Here is an 18,485-nt window from a genome sequence, read left to right as displayed (position 1 = left end):
CAAGTCCCCCAAACACAAAGTCATCTGGCTCCCACTCTACCTGATGGCCTAACATGCATCATGCTGCAGAATCAATGCAGCCATCAGCCTAGGCATGGTCAGGTGTTTTTCAGCTCAATTTCCAAGAGTCATTTTCAAACAAGTACTTTTGTGCTCTCTCCCTTGCTGCAACTCATGCTTGAGGCACTCCCAGTAAACATCCACAAAGCCCCTTTAAAGTCCTGCTCAAAACTCTCCTTTGGCATGATGCCTATAAAAAAAATTGACAGCCGTTACACTACTGGTGTGCACACACCACTTCCTAACATGATGACTGATGTTGTCTCATTGTTTCCTTGCACTCCCCCACTTTGACAGTTATCCATCTGTTGTCTCATGACTTGTACTTAGATTGTAAATTCCTTGCGGCAAGGAAGCCTCTCGCTCCACCTTTTCTTTGTATTTGTACAGCACCTAGCACATGACAGTGGTTCCTCGGCACAACAATAATTCAAATGACAACATTATTTTTCCCCATAAAAATCATTTATATGACCCCCAGCCTTCTTCATACTCCAACAGAGCTCCATGGAAGCTATTACTTCACAGCATGGTGCATTGTTATTGAATTACCTGAAGTAAGAACAGGACCACTGCAACTTCAGGAGACCTAAAAATACAACCAACTAAAATGGTACCTTTCCGGCTATTTAATATGCTTAATGCTAATCTTAACCTGGTGAGTAAGGGCATTTGGCAAGTACTGCTGTTTCAGTGGAGTCACCTTGTTATTTTCTGGGCATCTTTAAAGTCCATTCAGAGGAGAAATAGATACATTTTGAAACAGACTAGAAATCAGTGGGCAGCTACACCAACTGGAAGAAGTGGGAAGGAAGAAATGAGGTGAGGGAGAACCTCATTAAACTAAACCTTCTTCACAAAAAACAAGTTCTCTTTTCTGTTCTACACAGGTTCTTATACCGCACTCATCACCGTAGTATCTAAGTGCCCTCCAAGAGCACATTAAGCAATGTGACTAATGTCTGTTATTTAAATTTTTCAGGCATTAAGCCTCTGAAGTGAAACAGTTATATATTGTTTCAGTGAAGAAAAATAAAAATAAAAATATGACATTGTGATACTGCAAAATTGGACTCTCTGAAGTTGCCTAGAAACAAAATATGTTACATAGGAATTCACAAAGGAACAAGTCAGCAGCCATTTCAGAAACCTCAGGTTACAATGACAGATTAGCATGCAGATTATCCACTTCAAAATGCTCAGCACAAGATGATATGCCCACGTCTGGCTGTTCAGGCATAAAGGGACTAATTCTGACGCTATTAGTCATGTTGACTAGTATCTTAAATACTAGATTCCACTGAAATCAGTGGGACTCCTCAGACAGTGAAATGTTACTCATTCTGATAATAGCATTAGCGTTTGGCCCAAAAATGACCCATCCAGACTAAAGGATTTATTTATTTACAGTAGGAATAATTCCATTTTCCCTAGTTCTTGCACAGCTGTGTAATGACTAATCATTCGGAAAAAACTTCAAAGGTTCTATGTACAGAACGATCCCATAAGCCTTTGGGATTTCATTTCTGAAACAATTCTCTCCTAATGACATTCCAAACTTCAATGATTGTAGAGGCTACCACTGTATGCAATGTCAGGGCACAACTGGCTAAAGTGATTGCATTTCACCTCATTGAAAAACTGTATAATTTTTTAAAATGGGGCCATATATAGCAGGTTATATTTATCAGTGTGTTTAGCAATGCTCAGAATAAGGCTTAAGTGGGATTTAAGTGATACGTAGCCCTTGGGCTAACCCTGTGCAAAGGGGTGAATTACACCCTTAATGCAAACATATTGCTAGACTCTTTGCACTGAGGTACACAGGTACTAATGAACAGTACTGCATTATAAATCCAGGCTTTTGCTTCCTTAAAAGCTGCCATTTGGTAGCCCAGTCAGCACAGCTTAGCGTCCCTGCTTTCTGAAAAGATGGAAAGACAATCTGCCACAGCATCTTTATGAAGCAAACCTCTCTCTAGCTAAGAACTACTAGAAAATACAGTGAGCACATAGAGAAAAGGGTGTGCTCTACTTTGGACGCATTTATTTAGAAGGCAAAGACAAGTTTCCAGCTTTTTGTCTAAAAAAATAAGCTGGCAAGAGAAACACTGTAAATTTCTTCCCCTCACCTTCCCCTCATCTTCCATCAGAGCACAAGGCAATCAACTGAGGGGGGGGGAATTGATAGATAATAAAAACCTAGCCACAGTCGTAAGCTGTATACCAATGATACACCAGAGAGCAGAATCAAGCAGGTCTGAAGTCATGTTTGGATGACCTTCAAACCCCATCTGCTGAATTGTTTTTAGCTTCAAGTTTCAAATGTTAGCTGCCAATAGATCATTGCGCTAGCAACACTTAGGCAATGAAGGCTCCTGGATGTTCTCTATTTACATTGGTTTTAGAGGAGAGAAAACTGTGCTGCCTCATTAGACCTGTAACCTGGAAGTGCACTGACCTCAGGGGAAGTGATAGAAAAGTAAATCAAGTGGGGTTAACCCTTTAATAAAGGAGGACATGGCAACATTTCCACAAAGTACAGCATAACCTCAAAAATACACCACCGACGGGTTGTTCCTTCCGTTTGCTCTTTGGGTTTTGTGATATATCAGCTATTGCCTCAGAACTAAAATAAGGAGAAAATGCTCTGCTCTTAAAGTGCCATTCTACTCCGAAAAGGAGCTCTGTAAAATTGCCCGCTTATTTTTTAGACAAAACGTTGAAAACTTGTCTTTGCCTTCTAAATAAATGCGTCCAAAGTAAAGCACTCCCTTTTCCCTGTGTGCTCATTTTATTTTCTAGTTCTTGGCTAGAGAGAGGTTTGCTTCATAAAAATGCTGGGTTCCATATTTATCTATCAATTTGCAGTTGGAACTGGGTCTGTTACAAGTAACAAGAGAGTTTTCGAACTACCATCCCTTCAAACTCTGTCTTGAGTTGGAGACTCAAGCTGTGCTCTTCCTGGCTCACCCATCACCACCAGTAATAACAACTTTGCTGGCTAAACACTGGCCTAATTTACCCTATTATCTTCGAAGTTTCTCCTTACCAGCCCAGTCCTGAGCGATGCAGCTAGGTCGATCTCATTGTTAGGTGCAAAGCAGGCCTCAGGAAAGTTAAGACAAAGTAACTGAGGGTGTGAAGTTAAAGCACATTAAACTCCTGTTTAAACTGCAAGTTAAGGGAACTAAGTTACAGTGTACTAAATACACTTTACTTCTGAATGAGAGTGTCCACACAGTGGTTTAAAGCACTTTAATTTATGTGCTTTAACTTCACACCTTTAGTTATTTCGTCTTACCTTTGCAGTGTAGATATGCCAGTCTCTCTCTCTTCCCTACCTGAGACTATTCCTAGGGCCAGTTGATAGATGAGGGGAGGAGTCACAAAAGCAACACACTGTAGCAGATGGGGATGGCCTGAGTCACAATGTTTGGAGCCGAGGGCACAGGATCCTCTGTGAAAGTAGTTTAAAGAGGGAGGAATACAACCTCTTTCAAAGCAGTGAGATTACAGACTGAGGGCTCATCTACGCAGTGCTTTAGTCCACACCAGAGGAATGCAAATTTTAGTCTATGCTCGTGTGATGTACACTAACTGCCCAAGTGCACCCTACTTGCATATATTAAAAGTTCCCTAGTGCACATTAATGTTGTTCTGTTTCAAACTGTACTGTGTTAGCACGGACTGGGGAACTTTTAGCACACCAGGAGGGTCCATACAGGCCTGTTAGCATGCAACATGCTTGTGTAGAGTAAAATTTACACTCCTCTGGTGCAGATAAAAGCATCATGTACATGATGCCTTAGATGTACACAGTGCTGCCTTTGCCGTGGACGGTGCAGAGACTTGTTGTGGACTGCTAAGGAAGCCACAGAAGGGAACTAGGCTACACAGCTGTCGGAATGGGGAGGCCTCACAAGGGCTAATGTGTGCTCTGCATTTAGGCCTGGATCCTGGAAGACGCTGTAACCTCAGATTCCACTGAGCAAGCAGAACACCCATTTCTCATGGGAGTTTGTCAGCTGCCTCCACAACACCACACCCTATAGCCTTTGGGAGTCCAAGAATCAACACACACCATTCCACCGCACCCGCAATGAGCAGTAACTCTGCCCAGAATTAAAACAAGGCTGAATTTGCTTTTGTACAATGTTTCTGCCATGTTGGGGAGTCATCTCCAATACGGACTCCCTGGTGGGAAAGCTGTGGCAGTATGGCTCCAATGGGACAGTCCCAAAATGTACATGTCAAGTCCCGCTCCCGGGCTGAATGACTCCAGGACAGCATTTGTTCCAGATTCCCTGCAGTGCCGCTCTGTCCCATGGAGAGGGTAGGGCTCCTGAATGTGTCCTGTTTTTGCATTTTGAAAAGGTGGTCACCCTACTTTGTACCTCTAGGAGATTCCCCGAGTTCATAGAATCATAGAACCATAGAATATCAGGGTTGGAAGGGACCTCAAGAGGTCATCTAGTCCAACCCCCTGCTCAAAGCAGGACCAATTCCCAACTAAATCATCCCAGCCAGGGCTTTGTCAAGCCAGGCCTTAAAAACCTCCAAGGAAGGAGACTCCACCACCTCCCTAGGTAACGCATTCCAGTGCTTCACCACCCTCCTAGTGAAATAGTGTTTCCTAATATCCAACCTGGACCTCCCCCACTGCAACTTGAGACCATTGCTCCTTGTTCTGTCATCTGCCACCACTGAGAACAGCCGAGCTCCATCCTCTTTGGAACCCCCCTTCAGGTAGTTGAAGGCTGCTATCAAATCCCCCCTCATTCTTCTCTTCTGGAGACTAAACAATCCCAGTTCCCTCAGCCTCTTCTCATAAGTCACGTGCTCCAGACCCCTAATCATTTTTGTTGCCCTCCGCTGGACTCTTTCCAATTTTTCCACATCCTTCTTGTAGTGTGGGGCCCAAAACTGGACACAGTACTCCAGATGAGGCCTCACCAATGTCGAATAAAGGGGAACGATCACGTTCCTCGATCTGCTGGCAATGCCCCTACTTATACAGCCCAAAATGCCGTTAGCCTTCTTGGCAACAAGAGCACACTGTTGACTCATATCCAGCTTCTCTTCCACTGTGACCCCTAGGTCCTTTTCTGCAGAACTGCTACCTAGCCATTCGGTCCCTAGTCTGTAGCAGTGCATGGGATTCTTCCGTCCTAAGTGCAAGACTCCACACCGACCTCCCCCTGTGGGTTTTTCTGCAGGGGTCTCAGTGATTGCAATTTACTCCTTCTAACTGCAGATGGCTCAGCTTTCAGACAATGTAGCACTGGCAATGACTTAGCCAGTTTCAGACAAATACCAGATCAATCCAAACAAAACACCAGGCAGTCTTTCCAAACTTCTATTTGCATTCACTTTACTCGTAAATTACACAGAATGCCCCATCATTGTTCCACAGGGCTACCTTATAGCTGAGAAACCAAGATAGGATTTCTCCAATAATCTGTACAGCAAATTGATATTTGAAAACCCCAATTCTACCCCAGTGTAACTCCACTGATTTCACTAGATTTACATCAGAGATTAATTTTGCCCCTCCTTCCCATGGTGCTCCATTTTACACACACAATTAAGGTATATGACTAAAGCCCTGCTCAACTCCAGATGGCCAAATGTCAGATAAATTAGAATTCAGCCATTGCCAAACCTCTGCTTAAAAAAAAGAAAGAAAAAAGAAGCTGGGGGTAACCTGAATTCAGCTCAATACATCACAGCGATTCTACAAGCTGCATTGCTCTTTTGGAACTCACTCCAATGGGCTCAAAGGCAATGAAAATAGGGAATAAAGTAACTGAATAACTTTATGGCTCTCGTCAGCCTGCAGAAGCACATTGAAAGCAGAGGTTATTTTCCAAAAAATCACTGAAAGGCAGAAGGCTGCGGTGTTACTGGCTGATTTATGGATTTTTCATCTGCATAAAACCTGGAGATACAGGGCCAAATCTTGCTCTCAGTTATAGCAGTGAGAATCCAGAAACTGTGATCAACTGCAGCCAACCTCATCATGCAGTAGCTGATTAAAATCCCTACATAATACATGGACAAATTAGTAGGAATCCTCAGGTTACTGGCAAATTGACAGTAAGGCCCTCAGTGCTGCAAAAGGAGCAGACTTCAATGCAATCAATAGAGCTACTCCAGAGTGACATTCAGAGGAGAATTTGTCCCATGTTATCCAGAGGGAGGAAGGCTGGTCTTTTGGTTAAGGCACTGAACTGAATTCATGAGATGTGGGTTCAATTCCCAGTTCTGTCTCACCCTCCTGTGTAAATCATATGTGAGAACTTGCATACAACGGTCACCTTGCTCTAGAAATAGCGAAGAGATTCAAACCTATGTTCCAGAATGTGTATGACCATCTGAGAAGATGTAGCATGGTCTGCTAGATAATTCACATGAGTGGGTATCAAGACAGCTGGTTCTACTCTCATCTAGGGCACTAAGTTGAGCTGTAACTATAAGTTAGCCACTGAACTCCGCTGTGCCACTGATTAATTATTTGTAAATGGGGAATTCTTAACTATCTCTGGGAAGGACTTGGATACACAGCACTTTTCTCCTGTGGGTAACATTGCTTTTCCTGCATCCCTTAAAGCATATTTGATCTGTGTAGTTTGTGAATCTATAAATGCAACTAATAACCATATACATTTATTGCTCATTAAAATGTTATATAAAAATCACACACAAATTAGTTGGGGCCCTCACTGCGCCAATGAACACATATACAGCAAACTAACAGATTTTAAGGAAAGTCTGCAAAATAAAAGTTCGAACAGAGTAGTTGAACCATTATCTCTAACTGCACAGCACGTTAGAAATTATCACACCATTCCAACTCCCACAGTTCTTCAAATTATTACCCTAAAACTAACAAGTCCAACTTCAGCTCTCTGGATTTGGCCTGAGTGGAGTTACTCTACATTTACACCAATGTAGCAGAATTCAGCCATTATGGCACAGCTCATTTTCAGAGAGCTCTGTTACTTGCAGAAAGACCATTTGTCCTCAATGTATTCTCTGCCCATTACTGTCACTTCCAACTGAAAGAAGAACAGGAGGACTTGTGGCACCTTAGAGACTAACAAATTTATTAGAGCATAAGCTTTCGTGGACTACAGCCCACTTCTTCGGATGCATACTTCCAACTGGTCATTCTTCAGTCAAGAAATACGTTAGATTTTCTATAAGAAATAAAAGGCCTGCTAATTATTTTCTCAAGTGCTTAGAGCAGGAACGACCAAATTGCTGTGTCTGTCGGACCTCCGGTATTCTACACTACTATGCTCTGGTGTCTCCAACATACAGCTATTGATTGTAGCGCGAAGCAGATATGACAAAGGAAAATATTTTATTTAGGAAGGCTTTTAGCTTCAGTTTCCTAAAGGAAGTGCAATAAAGCCCTCAGAGGGCCAGGTATATCACCTCCCAGCAGGAAGGCCTTTCTGTCCAGTTTCTCACCAGAGGATGGGTTTAGCTTCCCCTCAACTTGCAATGTCCTTGCCCTCTTCTTCTCAGAGGGGGAGTGAGACTGGAATGGGGCATATGTCTCACCGGAAGCAGGAGCGTTGGTATGGGAGCCCAGGCCTTCCTGCCCCAGCAGGCTCTGACCCCAGGCTCTATGAGATTCAACAGTGCCCGGCACCCTGAAGTGCTCTCGGAGGCCTCCCTGGGTCCCTTCCTACCACTGTGTCTCTGCCACGGCTCCAAGACCAATATAAGGTAACTAAAGAAAAAGAAAAGCCAACTAAACCATCAGCCCCAACTGGGCTCAGCATGCACTCCAATGTCCCACAGGGAGGCTTCTTCAGCACCCTTGACCAGGACCCATCAGGGCAAGTCTGTCTTCCCCCTTCTGACTGAGCTCTGCTGCTCCCTTTTAACCTTCCTCTCCAGCTGGAGCATGCTCCGTGGGTTCAGAGGGGCAGGGCTACCTGGGCCTCATATTGTCCTTTTAACCCCTTCAGGCCGAGAGCGGGGTTTGTACATCCCATCCCAGGAAGAGAAGCAGAAGAAAGAAAATGATTCTGAACTTCTGCAATGTTGATACGGATATTGATACAATATTGATATTTAGAGTGACGTGCTTATTGAACACACAAACATTAGCTCTAGACAATCGTGGATGCATCTGCATTCAAGCCTTCGTATCAAGTTGCCTCACATTACAGGAGTCTAATTGTTGGACAAAGAGGGAAATGAAGATTAATAGACTTTAGTAGCCATCAGTTATTCCATTCCACGCTGCATATCATTTCTTGAGTATAGAATAGAAAAATCAGTGAGGATCCTCACTTACAGAAAGTCCAACCTGACATGTTAACATGTATTTTAAACGTGCACGCATCCTCTCCTCTTGGTGTCTGTGCACTCTACTTCCACAGATGTCAGACATTAGCACTGCTGGAAGTAAAAGAAAACTCTAAGAGACAGTTAAGTATCTGTCAATGATACATTTGCCACATGATGCATTTCTATGCAACTTCTATGTCCAAGAATTAGACCCTCAAGACACACTGGGAAAATGGAGCTGCATAGCAGGAGTGAAGAAAAACATTTTAGGAATATACCTGTTAAGTCTGAAGTGGTTAATAAAGTCATGTGCAATCATCATTTTAGCATTAAAGCAGCAGTGATGGTAATGGTGGGTTATCCAGTTCTGATTATTCATGCTGATTTATCACATTATCTTCCATTTACTAGAGCTCACTATATTGTGCAGAAAAGAAAAACTACTGTATGACCAAAAAAAAAAAAAAAATCAGATTCTAGCTGCATTTTTGGGCTTATCATGGATGTTAGAGATGGAGATCATCCAGTCAGAAGATCATCGAATCCATTCCTTGTGAGCCAATGAAGGACTGTCCCTTGCAGTATGATTTCTATTTGCTTCCTGGTGACTAGTTTTAAAATGTCCCAAGTGACAGGGCTTATACTGTTCCCCTTTGAAAATCTAATAGATCTCATTACAAAAGTCTTAATATTCCTTTTTGGCACTCGATTTGAGGTGCAAAGAAAGCATTATGAAAGAGGAATTCACCATGCATTCAGCAGTGACATTTTCATTCAGTTTTTCTGCAGTGGCACAGATTGTGTTGCTTAGCATTGAAGTACACCCATGAGCACTGGAGCCACTCAATCTTATTCTGATTTAATCATTTCCTCCCCAAAACTTACAAATTAGTAGATTTCTTTTCCTAAAGCCATTACAAGGATTCCTAAGAGAAGTTATTCCAGAATGCAACAGAACAGATCATTACACATCTCGAGGCATAAAAAAAAAAAAAAAAGCCAACACACAAAAAACAAAACCAATCCACACACAATTTAACTTTCTTTTTAAAGCAGAGACTTACAGCATGTTTCGCTAGATACATTGGTCCTTATCAAAATACTCCCCAGTCCTGTCTCTCTCATTTCAGAGCAGCTTCTCTGTATTCAACACCAATTCTGGTTGTGTCTCTAGAGGTTTCTGCTTCCAAAAGGACTCTCACATGCCTTCCCTCCTCACTTTGCTTCAGAGCCTTCTCTTACTTGCTCATTCTCTCACTGCTCTCAGGTATCCAGATACACACACACACACGTTACTTCCCATTTAAAGCAGTGTAAGGGAGATCAGAATCAGACCCACTATTGTCAAAGTTAGGGTGGCCAGATAGCAAGCGTAAAAAATCGGGACGGGGGTGAGGGGTAATAGGTGCCTATATAAGAAAAAGCCCCCAAAATCGGGACTGTCCCTATAAAATCGGAACATCTGGTCACCCTAGTCAAAGTATGCAAAGCCCTGTACATTTGGTGGAAAGTTTCAGATATACACATAGGTTTCTCCTCTGGACTCCATTCCATGAATTCTCTACCGCTAGTCTCTCACGTGTACACAGACATCTCTCATTCTCAGAAGCTCAGAGAATAAGTTTAAGATTTCTTCACCCATCTTTCAAATGTTTGCAGTCAACACATAAATCTTCTTCCCCATGTTTATCATTCTTCAATTATTTTCTATAATAACTGGAGTCTATCTATATATAATCAACAAAAGATTTGGAATTTTTGTTGTTACTACTTCGCTGTAATTCCTGCTTTTTAGTTTCAGCCTGCTGCCTAGTGAATTGGTCCATATACAGAGTCCCCTTCGGCACCATTGCTAATGTTTTCTAAAAATACTTCCAGAGCATCATAAATAGCAAGATGGATGGAATTCATAAACCCCCTTAGGGGACAAAGTCTTTTTGCTTCTGATAACTATGGAGTGGGACTAATGCACTGAGCATAAAATGCATCTTTCTGCACTGGTTTGTTTGGTCTTTTTTTGTCTTGCAGAAAGGAAAAATGTGAACTTCTAGCATCTGCAAAAGCTGTCTCTAGGGGGTTGCTTTTCCAACAAGTCACACAGCCTCTCAAACCTTCAACATGACAAATTCAATGGGATTTATCATCCAAAACACAGACCAGGTCTTATCAAAGGAAATTTCAGCTCTGTCTGCATACTTTATAGTACTAGATAGAAAAAAGGACAGAACAACACATGTTTATAGTGCTTTACACTGCAGAGATCTGCAGAAACATTAATTTACCCTCACAACCTTCCTCCCAGGTAGATCTCCCTGGATATTTCTAAACATTCATCATCACACTATCTAGGTGCTTAGAAGGTAAGTAAGGATGAGTTACTATGTGAGCATAACATAAGGAAAACACACAGGAGATCCTTCTCTTTCCACTCCAGTTCTCCACAGTGAAATCTAACATTGACCACTATGTGATGCCAACTTTTTGGCTGTTTTAACTGTTTAAACAGTGGGAACTTCAAAAGCACGAAAGCGGCCACTGAAAGTTAGCAGGACTTGCGCTCTTGAAGTCACTGTGGCATTTTTGAAAATCTCAAACTATCACCAGAAAGAGGCTTTTTACTTATGTGCTTCTTTTAGTTTTAAAATAGCTGTGTGAACAACAGTTCGGGTTTTTTTAGTTTTGGAGGTAGGTGGGGTTTTTTTTGTTTTTTGTTTTTTGGGGTTTTGGTTTGCTGGCATTTGTGAAGAAACAAGTAGTTGAGTTGACCCGAAAACAAACTATTCCAGTGAATCAATAAGTTGAAAAATAATTTGTTTAGGGTCAAAAAATGATTTGTTTAGATTCTGTGAAGATTTTTTTTAATGTTTTTGCATTTTTTAAATAAAATTGAAGGGAAATTCCAAAACAAAAAAGTCAGAAGATTGGAGTGTTTCATTTTGAAAATGTTATAACTTTTGGAATTTTTTTTTTCAGGATGAACAATTTAGCTAAACCAATCTGAATTTATAAATTCATATATTTTTTTCCACTGAAAAATTTCACCCAGCTCTAGTTTTAAAAATAGAAACTGTGCAAATAAATCATCACTCTCCAGTTGCTACTGTGAAAGTTAGATCAATATTAACTTTGTGCATCTATCTTACAGAGGTAAGGCCAAAGTCTCTTTTGAGTTAAAGCAGTGATAATTTAGAATAACTCCATCAAAGCCAGCATAGTTACGCTAGATTGACCCCGGTGGAACTCAGAACAGAATTGGCCCAGAAATATCAGACAAGATTCTTGACTGTGCTGGATTATTTTAAAAATTAAACGAGTTGATAATGTTTTGCATTACTGATCTCCTGCTCTTCCTCTCCAGAAATAATAAAGTTTTAAAAATAAAGGTGTGATCAGAACTGTTTTGTTTGAGGAAAGACAAAAATGTCACAGCTACTCTACAATAAATGACATCGTCATTAAAATTCTCATAACTACACTGTATCAGTGTAAAGAAATATTATAATGCTATTATGGCAGCTAAAGTAAATTAACTGATATTAATTACTTATAATTTTAACACGCCATTATCAGACAGATAGAAAGGCTAACATGCCAGATAAGCTTTTTTTAAAAATTTAAGCCTATTTTTTGCAGGAATATATAATCTATTTATCCAGAAAGTTTATGGGTCTAAGACGTGAAACTCCTATTGTGTATCATGTATACATACATAATACATCCTCTCTTGTTTAGCTCAAATATCAAAACAGCTGGTAATAGAAAAGAGAAAAAAATGTTTCAACATTTTTGGACTGAGGTTACTTCAGTTCATGTTACAGAGGTCCCTAAATCCTAATCAAATTCTTTTCTCAATTATTCTAGCTTTATCCAGTATTTTAGGAACAAAATAGGGCACATTTGCTCTCTTTAAATATATCAGAGGGATAAATACAAGGGAGGGAGAGGAATTATTCCAGCTTAGTACTAATGTGGACACAAGAACAAATGGATATAAACTGGCCGTGGGGAAGTTTAGGCTTGAAATTAGACGAAGGTTTCTGACCGTCAGAGGGGTGAAATATTGGAATGGCCTTCCGAGGGAAACGGTGGGGGCGAGGGACCTGCCTGGTTTTAAGATTAAGTTAGACAAGTTTATGGAGGGAATGGTTTAATGGTAAAACATATTAGCTGAGGAATACCAAGCAATGGTAGGCAAACAGTATAATGGCTAACAAGGGTTAGGCTGGAGACTCTTGCCTACATGCTCGGGGTCTTACTGATCGCCATATTTGGGGTCGGGAAGGAATTTTCCTCCAGGGTAGATTGGCTGAGGCCCTGGAGGTTTTTCGCCTTCCTCCGCAGCATGGGGCAGGGATCTCTAGCAGGAGGGTTCTCTGCCAATTGAAGTCACTAAGACACAGGATTTGGGGACTTCATCAGCAGAGTCAAGGAAAGGGTAGGGACGGTTTTGTGGCCTGCAGCATGCAGGGGGTCAGACCAGATGATCATAATGGTCCCTTCTGACCTTAAAGTCTATGAGTCTATGAGTCTATTTTTGTTTTTTGTTGTTTTGTTCTTAGCATCTGTCAATTCAACTATGACTGAAGTTTTATAACTCTTCTTCAGAGATCAAAACCCCAGCAGTTCTGGATTGTCTCAGATGTCCGAACCACTATAAATATTCAGCTTTGAATAACCATGTTACTTATTCTTCTTCTTGTCTTCTCAGAATATATATTTTACATGTAACTTTTTTTTTAAAAATAGCTTGTCTTGTTTAAATTCCAATTTCAATAAAAAAGAAAACTATTCTGTAGCAAAAAAGAACTCTTCCCTCCCCACCTCACACTGTTCCCCGTCTCCCTCACTCACACACACACACAAAACCTCTAATCTGCACTGAATGCCTGTATTTTTACTCATGAGAGGAATATTAACAAAAATAAGTAACAGGTGACAATATGACAAGAGGTCAAACTGAGCACAATTTCAATGAGGTCCAATCAGTGTTATACTTCTATTCATTGTTAAAAAACAGCAGAGAAAATTACAGATTTATTTTATTGGGGATAGTAATTCTACTGCTTGGATTATTTTAAATTAAAGAAAACAAAACCAATTTGATTTCACATATTGCTAAGCTCCAGTTCATCTTCCACTTACATTCTTCAATCCTCTCTCTTCTTTTACCAGACCTCCAGGTATATTCATGTCCAAATGCAAGTGTTGCTTTCCTACAAACACTGTAAAATTACATTCTGAATACAAAAAGTGGACCTAAATATTTTGCCAATGCTTCTCCCAGGAGAGAACAAGTGTCTGAACACAGTCACACATGCTAACATTTCACTTTCACACATGCATATGGCCGAAGAACTGGAATAAAGGAGTCAAGATAGCCCTGTAGCCATCAACACTTCAACAGTACATCAGATTTCTTTAACAGGCATGAAAACATTATTATTTGAAGTGTGTTTGGCTGGATTCCCATCCACACTCAATCTAACTGTAAGGAGATTGTTGCCTTTAATTATTTAGATTTACAAGAGACATCTGTGACAGCCACCATTTTGGTTGACACACCAGGAATCAAGCCAGGGATCTCCACAGCTGTAAACATGAGTCTCTAAAGCTTGAGCAAAAGAGGAGACAGATTCTGGCTGGGGCTGTAATAGATGAGCATCCTCTGGATCACTCATCAACAATTGACTATGAAGGTTCGTACAGTACATCTGGAGTTCTGGTGGACCAATCAGGGAAGCAAACTTCACTGTTTTCCTTCCACATAACCAAGGCCGGAAGGGTTTTTCTCCCTCTCGCTTTCATTCCTCTCAATCCGCTAAGTATTTTCATACGTCTAGAGTCAAGTAACCTTCATTTTACATATTATCTTATTGAAGATGGATCCAATCATGCTCCTACTGAACTCAACAGGATCATGTATCATTGCCTTCAATGGAGAAGTGGCAGGCCCTAAAATGCCTTTCTTTGCGCCCCAGTTCTATGAATCTTACTCACACTGCGGAGACCTTACACTTATCAGGAGTTCCTCTGAAGCTAACTAACCAAAGTGCAAAACTAACAGTGTTGAAGTAAATAGTTTGGCATATGCTCTTTTACATCTTCTGTGCAAGAAGACCTGGAAAGAATAAGAGTTCCTGTAAGCAAACTTTTCACAGCACTAGCTTAGATTTCTCCTCCACTGCAGCGTTTGACAGTTAATCAGGATTCAGCTCTTTTTCTAACATGGCTGGAGACTGCTCCTAGACTTTTCAATGCCAAAAATAGAGTGGAACCTTTCCTCACTAGTTAAAGGAAAACCGCAGTTTGAACAGTGGGTTTGCTGACTTCTGTCTTGATCACTGAAGCTATGTAACAGCCTGATATGATGGCAACAAAAATCAGCTTCACCGTAACAGTAATTATAGCAGAGTCCTTTAATTGAGCCAAATCCCACAATCCTTATTCATACAGAACTCCCACTGGAAGAAATCAAAATGATGACATACTTAAAATCATGAAAGTAGGGTCCCAACTATAGAAAAGTAAGTAATAAACATCACCAATATATTGGAGACATTGACATTAGTTCACCACCTTGAATTAAAAAGTATCCAGTTTTATGGCTATATAGTGTCATTTGCCTGTGATTTTTGCAAGCGGGTTCTTTTTCTTCATCTGTAAGAAAGCAGCAACATTAAACTCCTTATCATATAATCAGAGAGCAAGTTTTCCTACTGACTGTTGTGCATATTGTGATTAAAACCACTCACGTCCTTTGACATACTCTAAAGAAGGATCACTTTTAAATGGTATGCCAGTGTGATATCAGGGAAAAGTTCAAGAGTATGAAACAAAAGAAACTCTACAAGAGTTGGCATGAAAAAAGGTGGCATGCACTCCAATATACTGTTTAGTTAATAAAGAATGTTCTCACTACAGATTAACATTATTCACTCAGGCCCTGATTTGGCAGAATGTTTTAAGCATGTGCTTAAATCTAATTGACTCCAATGAGAGTTAAGCACATGTTTAAATTCTTTGATGAATCAAAACCTCACTAGTTTGTTTCTCTCTACCTTCCTTGAAATGGGAACTGAAAACGTTTGTCTAGTTTTCCTGTGCCTTTATCGTCTGCTGAAATACTATTTTCTGTATTTCCTACAGCAATACCTCCTCAGTGAATCACAGTTGTACAGTACAGATATCCCTACAGCCCATCTCCTATAGCAACAATACAAATACAGAAGGGAGATTGCACCACCCCTCCTTCTAGTGGTAGAAGCATAGCAATCTCACAAAGGCTATGGTACATTAGCACTTCAGTCTTTTTTACATTCATGTCAATAGATCCTCTACTTAAAGTGCAGGCCTCAAAAAAAAAAAAAAGTGTACATAATTCGAGCAAAGGCAGAATGCATATGATCTCTTGTAGTTGTAGTGAAGCTACATGACTCTAAGGTCATGTGATTAATATTGAACGCAAACTGGTCCAATGGCATTACTCTAGAAATCTGGGATATCTAGCTTCTGACGGGTGAAGGGATAAAACAGGGGTCCCAGTGTGTAGTGGTAGGAATGCATTACTGTATTTCATCCATTTGGTACAATCTTTACACCTAATCCTACAAAATACTTAGTTCCTTATTCAAGCAAATGGGACTGTTCACCATAGTAAACACAATGTTCAATGGAGTTTGCAGAACTGGGCCCTTTAATTGCACTAAATCATCTAAGGATGAGCAAATTCCTTCTTTAAAGCATGCAACAATAATTGTTAAATACTTTACAACTGACTGTAATATTAATATAGTATTTGCTACAGGATGGGTGGTTTGGTTTGGTTTTTAACTATGATGTTCAGCTGCCTGGAAAGACATCCCAGCTAAAACACACAAAATGATAAAATATTAAGCACCAAGAACTGGTCCCAGGATTTTAGAAACACAACTCTGCCTTCCATTATGAGTTTCTGCCTTCAAACTGCATAACTAAGGGGCAATTAAGAAATTATGAGAATTCAGGAGAACTGGTTTCCATTTTCAATTATTTACAGATATGATTCAAAATGAAGTGTTCATTCATTTCAAATCTATTACAAGCAAAACAACTGAGAAGACAAATCCCAGGAAGACTGATTTCAGAGACTGCAAACCACATGCTAGCTTTTGGTATTTTTCACTCAACTTCTAAAAGCAATTTTGCCTGCCTTTCCATCCATAAGCTGATTCTTATTTTCCTTGTGTGCGAATCTATTCAAGGCTGTGCATCTAAAATAGATTTTACTTCATTGTCCCAGCTTCCTCTTATTGTTGCCATTTGCCTCTATACCATTTTTTCCATTCATTTGGGACTAATTTTCATTAATCTCAAAAGAACGTGCAATCAATCTGAAGGGGTGGGAGGCTAAACAAAAGAGCAACCCAAGAGAAATATTAATTTTAAAGTCTAATAGATCAGAAAGTGGTGGAAACCCATCACCTGGAGCATTTGAATCTAGACTAGACAAATGCCTTAAAACAGCGGTTCTCAAACTTTAGCAACCCGAGGACCCCCATTTTGATTTTAAAAATTTTCACACACACACCCGCCGCCTGCTCAGCCCAAGACCTCACGCCCACTCCAGCCCTTCCCCCAAGGCCTGGCCCCACCCCTCGTCTTTCTGCCCCCTCCCCCAAGCGCGGACCGTCCCCGCTCCTCCCTCCCAGCAGCCCCTGCACACCGCTGAACAGCTGTTCCCCAGAGGTGGGAGGGAGGGGGAGGAGTTGATCAGCGGACCCCCTGGACCTCCTGGACTACATTCGCAGACCTCCAGGGGTCCTCAGACCCCAGTTTGAGAAAGACTGCCCTAAAATATACATTAAGGAACTCTCCTGAAGAGGCAAGGAGATGGACCAAATAACGTAACAGGACTTTTCCATTTATGATTTCTATGATTCTATAACTTATACTTCTAGAGCAAGATACGCTGTAAAAATGCAGCTTAAACCATTTGTGTATATATCTGTCAGGTTAATGAACATAAAACACTGAGACACTTTGAGGCTGGAATCACCCCAAGGTCTACCTAGGGCCATCCAGCTCATGGGAAGTGCCAGACTGACACCACAGGAAACTAAAGTCCTTTTGTTCACTAACATGGACCCTGGTCCACTAGGAATTGGACAAAGACTGACATTCCACATCGACAAACACACAGCCAACTTGAGCTGAATGTGAACTGGAACAATGAACTTCAAGGGATCCATATCTCCTGAGATATCAAGTCCCCCTAAAATCTTTTCAGCAGCGTGCTTACTCAAAAGAACATGCAGATTTAATTCAGCTTGGAGGACCTGGGTGTCTCACCTTTGCCTTCAAAATTGCTATCAGCTCCTCAAAATTCTAACTAGTTTTTATTAATTAAATAAAATAACCCATCTCAGGAGCTCATTATAAAGCTGATGTTTGTGAAGCACTCTGAAGATATAAAGTGGTCTAAAAATGCTCAGGGTCAGGCTGGGCCAGTAAGGCCCAAGTCTGTGTCAGGGCACAGCAGAGCGGCATGGTCCCAGGAGAGGCACTAGGACGTATCTCCCAGAGCTTCCAGAGCACGGGACGGTGCAACTGCCACACCACCCCGGAGGAGGGTGCAGCTTGCTCTCTGCTCCATGGAGGAGGAAGAAAGGAAGAGGGCCCCATCTCCTCTCTGCCTTATGTGGGAAGTCTGAGAGGCATGGGCAACACCCAGGGGCTAGCAACTAAGGGGAGGCACTGCAACCATGGATGGCCACCCCTGCCTTGGGAGAACAAGGGAGGGGACTGAAGGAAAGGAGCTTGCACCTTCCATACTCCTGTGTGCCCTACACGGGCAAGGCATAAACTATTATTATTCTTTAAACTGATGGCTTAGTATTAGCACTCTGGGAGACTCAGGTGCCGTTTTTAGTTGGATGCTCTCACTCCCTCAGCTTGCAGAGGCTGAGGGTGCTCTGGAGACTATATTATCAGATATTGGGAGCCAGCGAGGAAGGAATGCTTTGTATGACTCAACGGCAACCCCTCCAAGGGCCTCAACTGATTAACAGAAGTGGGGCTCTGACAAGTCCAGTCTATTCCTCTTCACCAGAGGATGGTGGGTATGAGGGATACCTTGA

At 41.3% G+C, this 18,485-nt stretch overlaps 1 protein-coding gene across 6 annotated transcripts in view; it reads right to left on the bottom strand.

Annotated features, from left to right (window-relative positions):
• Positions 1–18,485, bottom strand: part of ABLIM1 (actin binding LIM protein 1) — a 314,331-nt gene that overhangs the window by 288,715 nt on the left and 7,131 nt on the right. The window contains exon 1 of one of the 6 annotated variants that reach the window (XM_065552419.1): positions 7,066–7,088. The exons of the other annotated variants lie outside the window; for them this stretch is intronic. Coding sequence (XP_065408491.1) covers position 7,066 — 1 coding nt within the window. The 5' untranslated portion in view covers positions 7,067–7,088. Of the gene's footprint in view, positions 1–7,065; positions 7,089–18,485 lie in introns of those variants that run through there. 6 annotated transcript variants of the gene reach the window in all.

This window comes from Chrysemys picta, chromosome 7 (assembly GCF_011386835.1).
Source record: "Chrysemys picta bellii isolate R12L10 chromosome 7, ASM1138683v2, whole genome shotgun sequence".
Classification (NCBI taxonomy): domain Eukaryota; kingdom Metazoa; phylum Chordata; order Testudines; family Emydidae; genus Chrysemys; species Chrysemys picta.
The sequence above is the reverse complement of the archived record's forward strand: the minus strand, read 5'-3'. Positions and strand labels throughout refer to the sequence as shown.